Source organism: Genypterus blacodes, unplaced genomic scaffold (assembly GCF_046128005.1).
Source record: "Genypterus blacodes isolate CSIRO-AG114 ecotype Tasmania unplaced genomic scaffold, CSIRO-AGI_Gbla_v1 ptg000053l_1, whole genome shotgun sequence".
Taxonomy (NCBI): Eukaryota; Metazoa; Chordata; class Actinopteri; order Ophidiiformes; family Ophidiidae; genus Genypterus; species Genypterus blacodes.
Genome location: NW_027466865.1, coordinates 5,443,356 through 5,460,000, shown reverse-complemented (window position 1 = coordinate 5,460,000; position 16,645 = coordinate 5,443,356). Strand labels below are relative to the sequence as shown.

The 16,645-nt window shown below is 45.4% G+C and overlaps 2 protein-coding genes across 5 annotated transcripts in view; both read right to left on the bottom strand.

The window, feature by feature from the left end:
* The window catches only part of LOC143001201 (T-box transcription factor TBX5-like), a 12,002-nt gene extending 8,480 nt beyond the window's left edge, over positions 1–3,522 (bottom strand). Inside the window, exons 1-3 of the mRNA XM_076150662.1 lie at positions 3,343–3,522; positions 720–1,143; positions 47–187 (exon numbers count right to left, since the gene is read on the bottom strand). Coding sequence (XP_076006777.1) covers positions 47–181 — 135 coding nt within the window. The 5' untranslated portion in view covers positions 182–187; positions 720–1,143; positions 3,343–3,522. The remainder of the gene's footprint in view (positions 1–46; positions 188–719; positions 1,144–3,342) is intronic.
* A 3,766-nt stretch (positions 3,523–7,288) lies between these two features.
* plekha2 (pleckstrin homology domain containing A2) lies at positions 7,289–14,868 on the bottom strand. Of its 4 annotated transcripts, XM_076150809.1 has the most exons (13): positions 14,567–14,868; positions 13,529–13,572; positions 12,788–12,949; positions 12,576–12,632; positions 12,045–12,093; positions 11,829–11,926; positions 10,510–10,641; positions 10,303–10,392; positions 10,158–10,226; positions 9,976–10,046; positions 9,829–9,892; positions 9,174–9,284; positions 7,289–9,071 (listed from the first exon to the last, which is right to left on the bottom strand). In XM_076150809.1, exons 3-13 carry the CDS (start codon positions 12,926–12,928, stop codon positions 8,610–8,612), a joined length of 1,344 nt encoding a protein of 447 aa, XP_076006924.1. In that variant the 5' UTR covers positions 12,929–12,949; positions 13,529–13,572; positions 14,567–14,868; the 3' UTR covers positions 7,289–8,609. The 4 variants fall into 4 exon arrangements, with proteins under 4 accessions (XP_076006924.1, XP_076006923.1, XP_076006926.1 ...); XM_076150808.1 differs by lacking the exon at positions 13,529–13,572; XM_076150811.1 differs by lacking the exon at positions 13,529–13,572 and having other exon boundaries at positions 9,207–9,284.
* Between the last annotated feature and the right edge of the window lie 1,777 nt (positions 14,869–16,645).

The window sequence follows — 16,645 nt, the reverse complement described above, 5'->3', positions numbered from 1 at the left end:
TAATAGTCAATAATCTAATCGTTGTCGTGTGTGTATGTGTGTGTACCTGCTGGCTGGACGCGCTCTGTGGTGAAGTGGGTGATTTTGACGCGTACGTGTTTGTTTCTTCTTTGGGCTCTTTTGGGGAATCCAGGACGTCCGGACGCTCCGGAAGGCCGAACTCATCCCCGCCGTTTGCCATGTTCCACTGAACGAACACACACACACACACACACATTCACAGGGAGATAGAGAGAGAGGTACGAAAAAAAAGGGTGTTATTGGGATTTGATTTTGGGTTCTGTCGTTGATCCCTTTTCTCACTCACACACACACAAAGAAATTGACAGGCTGGATATTGTGGGAAAATGACACCAAACAAAAATTTATATAAGCTTGTGTTAAATTCTGATTGATGAACAACTCTAATAATGACGATAAATTTCAGTTTAACTGTTAAACTGATCATGAATCCCATGCAGGTCCAATTAAACCAGATTCAAATGACATGCAGAGCCTGGCTGTAGTTGTTCTGTAGCGTCAAACGTGCACATATTGTAATACACTGTAACTTTATACTGTGATTAGTATGAGGGAGGGCTGAATAAAATCACTCATACATGCTATTTACATTTTCAAAACCCCTATATGTGATATTGAATTGAGCTAAGTAAAGTTGAGTGTGTGTGAGTGTGTGTGTGTGTGTGTGTGTGTGTGTCGGACAGGCCTTTTTGTTTTACCTTAGACGCGCAGCTCTAGTCTCCCTGCAGGACTCACACACATCCTGCTGCTGAATTCAAAGCAGTTCGACTTTAACTCGAGTGTTTCTTCATGCAGGTCTGAAAGGTGCAGAGACCCAAACGGTTCCGAGTGACATCCGACCTCCGCGTCTCTTCCCCCGGTGCTGCGCTCCGTCTGTGCCCGAGCAGGTTGCAGCTCCGGCGGCTCCAGCGGTTCGTTCGCGCCGCTGCTGCAAAGATCCGCGGAGAAAAGCAGCTCGGGCTGTGTTTTCCCCTCTCTGTCTCTCCCTCTCTCTCCCTCTCTCCCTCGCTCTCTCTCTCTCTCTCTCTCCCTCTGACACACACCGTCTCGATCTGAACCCCGCTCGCCAGTCTCTAGTTCCAAATGGAGCCCAGTCTCTGCCTCTTCGCCTCTCCTCCGCTCCTATAGGCGCAAATCAGAGCAGTGACACCGGCCAATCTCACACACACACACACACACACACACACCCACCCACCCACACACACACACACAATTGTTATTTCATTCAGTGTTTTTGGCTCCATCCTACGTTAATCAGGATCCTGTCAGTATTACATTTTTTTTTTTTTTTACTTTTGTATCATAATGGAATTAAAGCGGTTGAACAAATCTCCACTCACAAGGATTTTTTCATCCATTCCTCAATTAACAGGAACATAAATGTTTGATGAAATGAAAGTATAGAGAAGATGTAGTTATGGTCTCAGTAATCTTTCATATTGAGGGTCTTTGGTTGGGGTGAATAATAAACAAATGTCAGCTGTTTCTCTCTCCTGGACAAATGCTGGGTGGAATTGGTTTGTTGTTTTTATCATAAAAGCACAATGGAAAACCTTTAATCTTATACTCTCTCTTTCTCTCTCTCTCTCTCTCTCTCTCTCTCTCTCTCTCACACACACACACACACACACACGCACGCACGCACGCACGCACACACACACACACACACATACACACACACACACACACACACACAGTTCATCCAGCTCCGGTTGGTCGCGGGGCTTTTCCTGGATTACCGGGGATCCTGATAAACGGAGGCAACCGGAGTTGGAAGTTGCAGGGGTCACCGGGAGGTCAACATCCCTCCGTTACACCGAGTCGCATCAGCGGAGCCGCTTTCTCATCTCATCTTACTTATATACTCTCTGATTGATCTGTTACAGTGTACAATGAGGAAATAAACACAACAGAGGGTCGGGAGAATTCTTGTGCGTTAAATGCAGCGCGATAAGCACGGGAACGCGCGCGCGCGCGCACACACACACACACACACACACACACACACACACACACGCACACACACACACACACACACACACACACGAACACACACACACACACACAGCTGACCAACAGAACTCCGGCCGCTGATCGACTGGCTGCTAGGTGCACGAATGCTCAGAAGGTGCAACAGTGAAGTGTGTGTGTGCTAACAAGTCAGTACACAGTTGTTTTGACACTTCATTTTATCTAGACTTTCACAAATTTGTAGAGTTTTGCAGCGATAGAAATATTCTAAATATTGTGTCAGAATAAATATGAAAACAACTGGTAACATGCCGTAAAAGTAATAAAGTGAACGTGAATGAAGTTAAACGAGAAATATTTTAGCCAGATTAATGTTTTTCTTTCCGTTTAAATGGCCTCAGTTGTTGTAATCGCGCCCATGTGTTTACAGCTCAGTCTGTATATATATAAACACCTAAAACGTAATATTATTTACCAAACGCAAAAGATGTGCAAAATGTACATTCTAATCAGGCAGTATGAGAGAAACAGCGCCAATGTGCCAAATACGCGTCACTGTATTAATGTACTAACGCTAAAATGAGGCTATGTGTTTGCTGAATCTTATATTAATTTGGTCATATTTGCTGAATTGTGTGTTTTGAAACATTTATTTAAAAAATAAAATTGTTTGGAAGAGTTAAAAAAATGACTCAGATGATGTAATCTTTATGTGTACAGATTTTTGAAGCAATTGGTGATTTTTTAAAATGTAAGTCAAAAAATGTATAGTTGTGAAATTAAACTGACTGGATAATTTTGTTAAACGCGAAAAATTTCTATGAAAACGTTTTCGTCTAAAAACGCAGATTTCAAATTAATCACCATTTACGCTTTAATTACTACAATCAAACTAACTTGTGTTTTTTCAAATCGTCAGGTATAGCATTTGATTTGATTTTGCAAACTTTAAATATGTGAAAGAAAAACAAATTTAAATACAGTTGCTCGCTCGCTGTCAATGCGTTTTGTTTAAGTTAAAATTAATTTGTTGAAGTTAAAATAAATGTAAATTATCATTGAATTTGAACGCATCAGTGAATATGTGAACCAGAAACATAAACTGCTTTACTACGTTTATTCCTGAGGTTTTAGAATATTCAAAGCCAGTTTGAATCTGTGTGCAGGAAGATTATTGATTATGGAGTTATATCTGAGGACCTATACTCATAAAAGGCATATTTTATAACTTGTGCCTTGAAATATTGAGTAATTAATCTATTTCCTAGTTTTTTAAACTGAATCTCTTCATGTGGACTCATTGGGGCTGTGGAGGCAGAAGGAAAGCGAGCATGAAGGTTTCAATAATACCTGAGATGAGGTGCTGGATGGCTCATTATTGTCCCATCCTGGCTTCAGCTGACTGGATCCTCTGTTCTCTGTCTGGAGGAAGTGCTGAAGGGGTCCCAGACCTCCTGCACTCAGCAGGTCTGTCTCACACACCTTCAGCCTGGGCCAGAAACAGTGTGTGCGTGTGTGTGTGGCATTAGAGGGCAAGGTCAACCCATTTCTCTGCAAACAATCACATCACACAGGGCAAAATACATTCCAACCCCCCTCTCCCCCCTCCCCCCACCTTCAGTTTGTAACGTGGTCTGATGTGGGAAAGTAAAGGGAGGGTGGGGGGGTTGGCCGGGGTCCAGACGGGGCCTCCGAGTCCACATGAGGGAAAACCTGTTCCACATTATTATGACTTCATATCACATATGTAAGCTGGACTGTACTTTTCTTCTTGTAAGAGACAGTAAACAACCTTATTTGTTGTGGGTCGAATCCAAAGTCTTAAGCTTGATAACAGCTTGGAGCTCTGATGAGACGTTTCTCCTGCTTGAATTCATGACATCATGATATTGTATTTGCATTGTAACTCTTTTACACTCTCAAGTCTGTTCTATCAATTTCTTGTGGTGAGATTTTGAACAGTTGTGCACTTGATCTACGTGCTGTGTTCAAATATACACTGCATATATGATGGCAACATGATGAACATGGGGTTTTGAATGAAAAAGTGTTGATTCTGAAAACAGGAAGCAGGCTTTAAAAAATGCCTGAAATGTTTTAATTGCAGAATGTAAACTGAGGTCAAGCTGCCAAAAAACTCAAATTCCTCAAAAATCCTGCACACACACGCACACACACATCAGGCTGGACTGACCACAACTGTAACAATTAGACGACATGCCGACCACTGACAAACATCACTAACAACAGCAACTAATGCATTTTAAACTTCTTCATCACAAGCATTTCAGTCAACCTTTGTAGCTGCTCATGGTAAAGTGTGGTGTCTGGCAGCGCCCTCTAGTGGATTCCTTCTGCAAACAGCGAAATAACAAAGGCGAGGAGACAATTAAAGAAGCCTGTGTAATAAATGACCCCTGAAGACAGAAAGAACGAATGACGTCATCACACCGCCTGTCTTCATTCAGTCCTGCTTACAGAGATGAAAACACAACGTGCAGCTGCAGTGCTGTTGGTAATCTGACGGGCATTTGGGGGAAACACACCAAACCACAGAGCAATGATCTCAGAAATACCTACACTGAGTTCCATAATGACCTGAGCCTCCATGTGGAAAGATTAACATTTAGGAGGCCTCTTGCAATCTATGTGTGTGCGTGAGCGCAGAGTAAACACAGGCATCCAACTGAAGTGCCTGAAGTGTGATCTTTAGGTTGTACAGACGTGAAATTAAAACTTAAAGGCTCATAAAGCCTGACACACACACATACACAGGGGACACGTTTTTATTTATCATTGATACCATTGATAAATACATAGTCCTTGAAGCTCTTTTAATGTCTATATGTGGCAGATGTGGAGTTTGTTTTTCGTGCAGATGTGTACAGCTCGTCCAGGCTCGTCCTCTATTCACCTCATTATATTTTCCATATTTCCGCACCTGAACCCTCAGCAACATCTCAGCTCCCTGCCTGTCTCTCTTCTGCTCCATGGCTGCAGCTTTGATTTCTCTCTGGAGGAACTCAGACTGAAAACTCATTGCAGCACATGTGACATTTCATTCCAACACAATGTAAAGTGTTCTGTAGAGACCAAACAGGACGAGGCTTTAAGCTCACCTGCAGTTGCACAGCTGCACTGAGAGGGAGAGGAAAGAAGAAAGAGGGGGGGGGGGGGGGGGGTCCACACTGAGCAAGGTCAGGGGAGCTCTGGACATGTTTCACTAATGAACCTTTACACCAGCTGTTAGAAACACTTTTCTTTGAGCAGATCCCTCTTCCCTTTATTGTTCATTCAAAAGACTCGTCACCTGGCAGATGCGAGAAAATAATAAATAATAATAAAAAAAAATAAAAGTTTTGAGTAACGGGATGTGACAACAACTAGGCGCCCTAGTTTGATCAGCACAGCGACGCTTTCGTTTTGGGTTAAACGCAGTCGTAAACACGTCATAAACATCCACGGATTGAACTGAACACGTGTCTCCTCCTCTGTTATTGACTGTGAGCTTCTTTTCATCCGGGAACTTGACGAATGAACAAACAACGCAGCTATCTCGAGCGCGCGGCGGTAAATGACGCAATCGTGACCTCCCAGTAGTTAATGATGAGGAAGGCAGCGATAACATAACATAATGACGTAATGTGCATGACAATACGTTTCCTGGTGCGCCTTGGAAAAAAAGCTTATTAATCATCAATCATTACTTTTACCATTAACATGACAATCGATGGACTATGGATGACATTCTTAAACGGAGGATCGACTTGGTGGAGCGGGAGAACGAGCTGCTGTCATGGAGCATGTACCTGAACGCCTATATGCTGAAGGAGATGAGGAACCAGGAGGAAGAGGCCAGGGAGCACATTGCGCAACTCCAAGAGTCCAATCAGAGGCTTCAGCAGAGGATCCTGGACCACATAGAGGGCACAGACCGGGGCCCCTGTTCCTGCCCACTGCGTAGGGAGAACCAGAGGCTGAGCAAGCAGGTGGGCAGGACGGACGACGCCCTGCAGGAGGCGCTGAAACACGTGGAGACCATCGGCCTCGTCAGAGCACAAGTGCGGTCATTCCACAGGCTGTTAGAGGGCGACATCATGGACGGAGCTGAGAGGGAGAAGGAGGTCCCGGGTGACATCTTTGAGCTCCCACGCCTGATGAAGGGGGTAGAGGAGTAGAAAAAACGAGGACTCTGTCGCCACTTCTCCCACAAGCGCAGAGGAAGATCAAGAGAAATGTGAGGAAGGTGAGGAAGACCATATGGAAGTGATGACAAAGGTTCCTCAGAACTGAACTCAGACTGTTGCAAAAAGGTTTTTACGCTGATTAAAGTCTTTGTGATATTTAGACGAGTACAGCAGTATTCTGGTATTTGAAAAGGTTTGAACTTACCCAAAACAATGAGTCATCTTGGTGCTGTTGTATCTGAGCAGTTTGTCATTTGAAACGTTGACATGGTGACGCTGGTGCAGATGCTTCTATAAACTCTCCTTAAACAGCTTCCATCCATGCATGTGACGCTCAAAACTTTCTCCAGTAATACTACAATATAAATACAACAGGAAAATGTCTGAGTCACTTCTGGCCTGACTGAGCGGAACACAAGGATCCACAAACGCAGAAGCAAACTTAATTACTCACATATGCTCCATTAGGGTGTTTTCCTTGGAAACAACCATTAATTGTTTTGAGTGACATGTCATTATTTTCATAGTTGGTAGTTACAGTATACATAGAGAGAAACAAAGATTTAGGCCCCATAGAGATGTTCTTCAACTTGGAAACCGTGAAAGCTCAATGAACAAATCTTAATTCATTTAGGTTCTAGAGCTCACCAAAGGAGAACAACTTACACTGATCGGCCTGATGGTGGCGGTGTAACAACAATTTCTACATTTGGCCCATAACTTATCAACAGCAAGTCATAGAACCAAAGTTGTTTCCGCCTGGATTCTTCTGGTCTGACTGCATTCAGCCAAGTCGCCACATGTGCCTAGCTAGATTTTCTACTCTTTTAAATAATTTTTTTGCACAAAACTGAAAGACTGATCTTTGTTTTCCTTAAGTTCTGCTGCAATTGGCTGGTAAATTTGAGAGGGCGTGGCTCTTGAATCAAAAGTGCTATATTTCACAAATGGTCTTTTGTAACCAAACTTGGTCCACTGACTATCTTACATGTGTCAGACTGCACCTTGTGGTTTGTGGGACACATGACATACACACACATTCAGAATTGAACTCAACTTCACAAGAAGAAGAAATCATTTAAAGTTTGAGCAACAAACAAAAGTCCACATTTCTAACTGGATAGCAGGTTTATTATGGAGAAAAAATGCGGGTAACAGCAGCGCTCTAATGGGCTTAGTGTCAGTCCTGATTTGACTGAACTCGCAGCACTTTAGCTTTTTTTTTTGCTCTGCACATACACACGCCACATTCCAATTTATTTCTCATGAGTGGATCTAACTTGTCCTCTGTGTTCTATTGCAATGCCGCTTTGACTGCAGAATAGCTGAGGTGTCTGAGGCATTTCAGAGGAACCTGCAATAAAAGCTGCAGGTAAAAATAAAAAAAAATCAAAGAGTTAAAAGGACAAAAGCAAAGTGTGAAATTACAATAAAATTACTAGAAGTAGTGGCACATTTTCCCACAAATTGCTGCAACAAGAATAAAGATCACATTCACAAACTGCTCAACCAGCTGATCAGCTATTCTATTACTTTATAACTCTTAAAAAGAGTTTTGGGTACCGTTTAAATGCTGCTGTATTCTGGTACCTTATCACAAGCTATAAGACAGGAGTCACAGTTTACTGACGGTTGATCGCTAAAGCTGACATGTATAAGCTCTAGTTAAGGCGTAGCGTGAAGGATAGAAAGGCTCTAGACGACACTGAGCTTGAGTACCATTGTTTTGTTATGAGCATTACCGAAGCTAGCCGTCGCTCCACTTTCACACGACATCTGATGAGATTCTACTTATAAAATGCTTGTTAAGTATTATTAAACGTGTGCTGGTGTCAGGGTCTCACAGCGTCTCAAAGCTGGGGATAAAAAACAAGAGGCAGGGACGTCTCCAACTAAACTGGTCCAAATCATTCAAAGTGATTCTTTAAAAAGTCTTTTCGGGACTACATTCTTTCATATAAAAATCTATTTGTGCTTACGTGGTCTTATTGCCTTTAAATACTTGTGTTGTAATACGTCTAAATACATTGTTGGTGGTTATGATGTGAGGAGAGAAACATCTGTGATAGGAGCCAAAGTGCACGACACAGACTTAAAGCATGTGCCATCATTTGTAAATTTGCAAGAACTGACTAATTACGTATTAACATTAATATTATTCAAGTTTTCAGAAAAAGTTGCACTAAATAAAACGCACCGACCTATAATTTCACAGTCCTGCCAACACTTAACACTGTTCCTTTAGGTCCCCTTCATGTTGGACCATTTTCACCAGCACCGCGGCCATGAAACCAGCAGTTACCTCTTAACCCCAGCAGGGGGCACCATCAAAAGTGCAAATGAGGCAAATGGTCCACAGTGTCACTTCATAACAGGGAATACTCGCAGTCACATTCATTTTTAAGCAGATGCTACACAAACGTTGCTGATCTAGACGTCTGTGGTGCGGATGCCGTCGGCATCCAGGTTGAAGGGGAAGGTGCAGTCCGTGTGCGGCTGAGGCTGAGAGCGGTGCCTCCGACGCCCGGCGGCAGCCTCTCCCGCAGCCGCCGGAACCCCAAAGGTGCTGCTCGGAGCTGCCGCTGCCGCTGGAGGTACAGTCGGGCAAGGAGCTGGGGTGGACAGCGAGTTGGAGGAGGACGAGGTGGACGAAGAGGTGGAAGAAGAGGAGAGAGACGGCAGAGTGGGCACCGGGCCGAACGTGATGTCTTCCTCCTCGCCGTCCAGGAGGGAGAGCTCACGCTGGGGAACGGGGGTCCAAGGCTGCCAGCCCGGTGCCACTGAGCACGACTTGGTCAGAGCGGGTCTCCACTCGTCGCCTTGGTGACTACGGGCTGCGTAGGAGGCGTGGTGACTGCGATACAGCGAAGATCCACGTTTAAATGGAAAAACCTGCGTGAAGAGAGAACATACACAAACATCAACATGTACCGTTCATGTGACTCCTCACTTCCTCTTCAACATACGAGAACTAGGTTTATGTACAATGATTACATTATTTTTGGAAAGGAAAGAGACTAGTGTTGCCTTGGATGGGCCTCGAAAGTCTTGAATCTTCATCTCAATGTCCCTGATCCAGTCGTGCATCTCCTCTGGAGAGTCTGTCTGCAGAGAACAAAAGATCACAAGTAGACTTACTTGTCTGGAGCCATTTTCACTGATAACACTGATTGTTATGACACTGAGCTATCTATGTATGCATGTGTGTATCTACTGTATATCTGTGTGTCTGTGTGCGTTTGTTTTTGGAAGTGCATACTGCATATCAGAACTTCCCATCTGATTTGACTCTGACCCTCTCAGTCAGCTGTTGTCCCAGGGGAAGGAACAGGATGTTATTGTTGTCATGGTAACAGGTGGCAGCGACCGTTTGACAAAAACAAACTTTAAATATGCCAAAAAACAAAACATTCAAAGACATCTGAGAGTGTGTACAGAACACACACACACACACAGACACACACAACAAACAGGCTCAGACTCCCTGCTTCCCCTTTAGCTTAATGCTTTGGATCTAATCAATGTTCTGAGCCACTTGAGCTCATGTACCTAAAAATACCGGGGCGGTTTGACCGCAGCCAAAAGGGCAAATTCTCTTCAATAGGATGGCGTGTGAGAAACAGACTTTCTGACTGAGAAGAGATCGTACCTGAACGTAGAATATTCTGGAGCTGGTGATGATCTCAAAGAGGTTATCTCTCAGCAGCAGATCCCTGATGGACAGAGAGAGAGCGAGACGCTGAAACATGCAGATGGCTGAAGGACAAATGGCTAGACAGAGAGACATTTGACTCACCCTGACTTGACGAGGCATTCATGGACCTTCTGGATGTCCCTCAGCGGAATAGCTCGGAGCGGCTCCTTATCCTGAGACAGACATGGAGCACAACCGCACCACTCAAGCGACATGCGACAAACCCTAAGGCATTAAGCTGAACACAAAGCCAGTCATACAACACAAACACACCATGACCTCACCGTCTCAGACTTGTAGTAACTGACGGCGTTTTCGTCCAGCGTGAAGAAGCGCCTCTTCCAGCTCTTCCGCTGAAACACACAGAGCATTAATGGCGTCCACCAGCCTCCACCTGCGGCTCATTTATCCAAACACACTTCCACTCACCACGTTGCCCTGTTTGACGCAGTAGCCGCACCTCAGCACTCCCGGCCTGTTGCCTTTCCTCTCCCTCGCCTCCGTCTCCTCACCCTCGTTCTGAAACACACCATTGTGACATCACTATGACATAATGACTTACAGCCCAGAGTTTGCCGTTCCGTTATCCCGTTTCAAATTTCTTGCGTGGAAGGTTTCAGCACCCTCTGCTGTTACCTGGATGGGAGTGTGAACCACCACGCCGCCGATGATCTCAGTCTTGTACGCCTGCTGCCGTTTCCCTCGCTGAGCCTCACCGATGACCGAGGTCACGCCAGGCCTGGACGGCACAGGAGCGGCTTTAGGAACCTGTTACCGTAGATACAGGCAGGGTAATGTTAACCACACTAATAAGTCATAGTGGAACAGCATTTGTGCGTCGTGTTGACATTGGGACGGTAAAGAGTAACAAGATCAAATCCAACTCTGACCGAAAGACACACACACACACAACACACACACACACACACACACACACACACACACACACACACACACACACACACACACACACACACACACACACACACACACACACACACACACACACACACAGAAAAATAACAAGAAGTGCATGAGGCTCCTGTTGATGTACCTAATCTGAAGCACCCAAGTGGATCTTTTTCTCAAAGCATTTCCAACGCAAAGAAAGCTAAACATAGGTTTACAGCAAGATCTTAAAACTTTGCAAGAATCAAATCTAAACTCTGCAGTGGATGAATTCTGCATAATGAGGCCAGAGTGCGTAGATTTGCTCTTTTCTGCCTTATGATGATGCACTTTCAGCCCCGGGAGGCCCAGAGAGCAGAGCCGCTGAGGGGGAAGTGAAAGAAAGAGTGAGCAGCGCTGCTTCCTGTGTCAGAGTGCAGGTGAGAGAGAGAGACACACACACACACACACACACACACACACACACACACACACACACACACACACACACACACACACACACACACACACACACACACACACACACACACACACACACACACACACACACACACACACACACACACACACACACACACACACACACACACACACACACACCCTCTTCTCCATCACACACATCTGCAGCCCAGCCAGCCAGCATGGCCCAGATCGTCTCACTGAACACACACATGCAAATGCCTATATGTGCTGCAAACACATAAACACAAACGTGCACAACACACTGCACTCACATTCACAGCATTATCTCCATTAAGGAGAGTGCTGATGTGTGTGTGTGTGTGCGTGCGTGCGTGCGTGCGTGTGATTGCACATTCACAATTTCCTCATTCACAAACTACTGTTAACAGTCGCACCACCGCAAACTGCATCATCCTCAGCTCAGGTGGAGCGAATCCCTGAGCAATAACTGCTTCAACACGTCTCCACAACACGTGCAAACACACCAACAGGAGGATGCCGCAGCCACATGTTATTGCATCAAATTATAACCTGGCTCCTGTTTGCTTTGCTGTGTGTGCCGTCACGTGTGTCGCTGCACTCACTGTGATCTTGCTGGCCTTGTTGAGAGCTGCGACCCAGTCTGTCATGTCAGCCACATCGTTGGCCTGGAGGAAGTAGCGCCGGGAAACTGCATTGATCACTGCACAAATAATTATTCAGTGTTATGATGTTACACGCACAGATATCCACAATTTGTTGCGTAATGTAAATTTTTAGCGCACATGTGACAACGGGGGTCAGAGAGAGGATAAACTCACCAAAGCAGAACTCTGTCTTCGGCTTTTGCTTCAGCGTGGCTTCGTTCACCTGAGAGGAGAGGAGAGGAGAGGAGAGGAGAGGAGAGGAGAGGAGAGGAGAGGAGAGAAGTCATATCTTGGTCAGGTTTCATTGGGTTGAGTGAGTGTTGCCTGTCTGCCTATCTGACTCACAGAGTCCAGGGAGGAGCTGTCAGCGCTGTGCTGCACTGAAGCCAGATGTCATTATCTCTGGTTCGCTCACTGACATCTGGAAAACTTCTCAAAGTCTGTTTCAGCTCAGCACCGCATGTGACCATCACAGCTATAACTAACCAGTTAAGAGCAGACAGCTCTGGGATCCAGTGTATCGTATGCGTGCGCACTTATTTCACCCCTCTGTTTGTGTATTCTGTGAACTCCTCTAATTACACAAACGTCTGCTCCTGATGCGTCGAGCAGACGGCAGCTGTGTGACGCAACAGCCGACCAGCGTCACAACCCACAACACAGAGGAACGACAGGCAAGACGGAGGAGAGGACGGCGTGGTTTACCTTAGAGATGTAGGTTAGCCTCAGGCTGCCGACAAAGCTGGCTCCACTGGGCAGGTTCTGCACACACACACACATACAAGCACGTCATTGGCTTAGAGTCCAAGGTTACACAGCTCTTATTGGTCACTTCCTCTTGGTGTTTGTTCAAGTACAGTATACGCCACTGTGTGTGTGTGTGTGTGTGTGTGTGTGTGTGTGTGTGTGTGGAGCACCTGGGGGTTGTCCATGTACCACAGCAGAGCATTTCCCTCAGTGTCCAGGATGAAGTATCGCCGCTGGAATCGACAGCTGTTCTCCTTCTCCTCGATGTCCAGGAAGCCACACACACGGTTCAGCCGGTCCACGTACGGCATGCTAGCTGCTATCACATATCACTGGGACGGACAGACAGACGGGGCGGACAGAGAGACAGACAGAGACTTCAATGTTGTGGACAGATAGACACAATGTAAAATGAGAAACCAAGTTAGACAGATTAGACAGAGATCAGGCAGATATGTGGAAGATAACCGTCATTCATTTAGTGTTGAAATGCAAAGGAAACATGCACACACACATAACACACAGAGCGAGAGAGAGAGAGAGAGCAAGAGAGAGAGAGAGACACAGTCACACTCAGCAGTTTTTCATGTGATGTGATTGAGGCTGAGCAGCTCAGCCTGCAGCCTGAGGCTCTACCACAGCCAGAAATTACACACTGCATTCAAGATCTGCACACATGCACATTTCCACTGGCCAGAGAAAAGAGGAGAGAGAGGGAAAAGAGAGGAGGGAGTGTGTGTGTGTGTGTGTGTGTGTGTCTGAGGAGGGGGGGGGGGGGGGGGGCTGAGCTGGTGAGATGTATTCATTAAGACGATGCTGTGCATGTGAATCACAGAGGCTAAACAGCAGAATGAAGCCTGGTTCAGGAGATGAAGGACAATCTGACGTCACTTCTATCGAATTCTACCAACGTGTAACTCGATGTGTTCAAATGTTTTGGGCCTTCAGACGAGTTCTGAAATAGACAAAGCTGCATTTTTGGTATCATCACCTACCGCACTCGGTAGAACATACAAGTGCTTCAGCCTCTGAGATGTGACGATGTACAGATGTGAGGCCTTCAGGATTTCACACCAAGACCACATATCAATAAAGTCACAATATTAAAAGTATCTAAGTATATCTAGTATAACAAAATTAAAGCATGCAAACCTGTTTTTTCCGGGCTAATTTTCCATTTGTTATGACTTTTTCCATTGCTAAATATCTTAAAATGGGTGTAAAGAATTTGAGTCCATGTGTGACTGAAGTATATTAGGACAACATGGCAAGGTCAGTGTAGAGAGAGAGAGAGAGAGAGAGAGAGAGAGAGAGACAGACAGACAGACAGACAGACAGCATTGTGGGCATTAGAACACATCTGGTCTAACTTTTCAGAGGACTCAGACTTGGTGGTGAGACGACAAAACTTCAGCAATAAGAGAAATTCTGAAACTCTTGAGCATATTTTCTTGAAATCTGATGCACTTTGGCTTTGAAGCAGCCTGTCACGCTGCATCAATCAGCCTCTGTGTGTGTGTGTGTGTGTGTGTGTCACAGCCAGATCAGCGTAATCGATCAAACTACCGTTCCGTTTGTTCAATCTCCAGCTCGAATCTCTCTAAACTGAAACATGCGGTTCGCTTCGGCAACAATGACAACTAACTCACTCACTCACTTTGATGGCGATCAGCGTGGGTTATGGCGCGAGGACGAGCGAGCGGTGTCGTGGAAACGCAAACACGAGTGTGGAAGTATAACCAGGCTGCGATTAAGTCATAAACACCTGACCGGAGCTCAGCCGGTGACCTGGACTGACTCAGCGACGCAACGCGCGGCCACACCTACGCTGCCCTACCGAACCATCTGGACACACACACACTCTCTCTCTCTCTCTCTCCCTCTCTCTCCCTCTCACACACACACACACACACACACACACTCAGAGTCACAAAGTACCATTGACTTACCCGCTCTGGAAAGTCGGTGTGCGCCACAGCCCCGCAGACAGACAGACAGACAGACAGACAGACAGGCAGACAAACAGACAGCAGCTCCTCACGAAACCGACAGAAACAAACCGCGTCCACTGAGCATGATCAATAAAGTTTTTAAGTAACTTTAATACAAAGCCGGCGCACACACACAGCCACACACACTTTCTCAGACGCACAAACAGACACACACCCTCGTCTTTTTTTGTTTGTGTGATCGGATTACTGAGTAGTCTCTCTTTTTTCCGGGTTGGCCGCTTCGCTATTAGAATAAACCAGCCCCGGATGTGATCTGTGCGCCCTGCGCTCCGGCTGGGTCCTCCTCCTCCTCCTCCTCCCCCTCCTCCTCCTCCTCTGTCAAGGCCGGTGAGGAGGCTCAGCAGCCAAAATGTCATTTGAGCAGAAGGAGTAGCGCAACTTTCGCTTCTATGAGCGACGTTGTGTTGGCTTTCTAAAGCAGAAAATGCGCCCACAAGCTTGTGGGTGTGTGTGAAACTTCTTGGCGTGTTGAAGAAACATTCCCTGGTTGCATTTGGTCACGCAAGAATAACAATATTAGTAATAATTTGGATTTGTAATGCATTTATTCCAATGAGAGAATCTCTGGGGAACTTTACCCACAGGTTCTTGTTTGGTTACGTCATCAGATCATTACAGCATGTCGCTTTGAAAGATCCATTTTTGGTCGTTTGTCAGTTGGGTGTATCAAACACACTCGTCACGCACAGACCGATCGTTAATAAGCTGCATCCGACTGACTCATTGACCTCATTGACCACACACACACACACACACACGTGTGTGCACCAGCAGGAAGATACATGATATGTTACACACAAAATAATATTCATTTTTTATTTGTTTTGGCAGGGATTTGCTATCATAGGTGGTCCAGGATGTGACTTCATATAATTTAAAGGACATCAAATGCAGCATATTTTGAAAGCATATTTTTTGCTGTGGCTTTGGTGTGATATTTGAACCTGTAATGTGGCAAAGCGAACACAGAAACTCTCAGAGAATGGAAGTAACTCTAAAGTGTGAGCTGCAGCTTTGATGCACGTAGCAGTCAGCTGGCCACAGATCAGATCAGGTCAGTTTGACTTATGAAAGAGTTTATGTCCTGTGGTGAAACTGCTCAGACACAGAGAGGATCAGACATGCATGGAGCCGAGGCGCCAACCAGACCTGCTCTCACGCTGGCTTTGAGTGATCCAATGTGATCAAACTCCCTCACTGCTGATCCTGCAACGCCTGCTTACTCACACATCCATAACATCAAGAAATAACAACATAAACGTTTAGGGCAGGAGTCATTCTGCCAGGCGCATATGCTGCATTCATTTTGGTTCAAATTCATGTCCTCCTCTTTTTAAGAGGAAGTGGTTGCACATGTCATATGAACCGCCTGGGGGTGGAGACCGACCTCGCTGATTTCATATCCTGTGGCGAGCATACGCAGTAGTCAAGTCACACAGTTGCAGAACAGAAGGAAGTCATGAAGTTTCCACAGAGCTGAAAATCACTGTAACTATTTGTGAGTTTGTGTATCTCATGTAGGGCATCCATGGGATACACACAAACAGGGTAAACAAGGTGAAGTGTGTGGTTTCACATGATTACACCAAGGTGATCTCACCCACATTGCCTAACACCCACACACACACAAATATGAAAATACGGGTGTAATTTAATCTTTCAATCTTGCAATCAGACAAGCTTACAACATATGGATGAACATTATGTAAAGATTTTGACGTGACAGTCAAGTTCTCTCCCCACATTCCATCGTCATGACGACAAGTGCAGAAAGCTCTGCAACGCCTTCCGACCTGAAGCACCCCAGCACCTAAAACCACATCACAGACTGAGTGCTGGTGTAGCTTCAACCTCTACACATTACTCATCATCACCACAGAGACTTTGACAGCTGAGACTAGACAGTGATCAACAGCTTTACTATTCAAGTTATTGAGAGTTACACAATATTTAAAGATTCAGGTCAAGAAGTCGTAGGTGATCAAATCTGATTGTATACTTCTGAGGGAGCCGATA

Bases quoted from the DNA above. Each gene is read 5' to 3' on its own strand.
- plekha2 (XM_076150809.1), bottom strand. From the start codon at position 12,928: ATGCCGTACGTGGACCGGCTGAACCGTGTGTGTGGCTTCCTGGACATC. The intron at 12,633-12,787 runs GTGCTCCACACA...GTGTGTGTGCAG, and splicing joins GGTACATGGACAACCCCCAG to AACCTGCCCAGTGGAGCCAG. The intron at 10,393-10,509 runs GTAACAGCAGAG...GGTGTGTTTCAG, and splicing joins TGGTTCACACTCCCATCCAG to AACGAGGGTGAGGAGACGGA.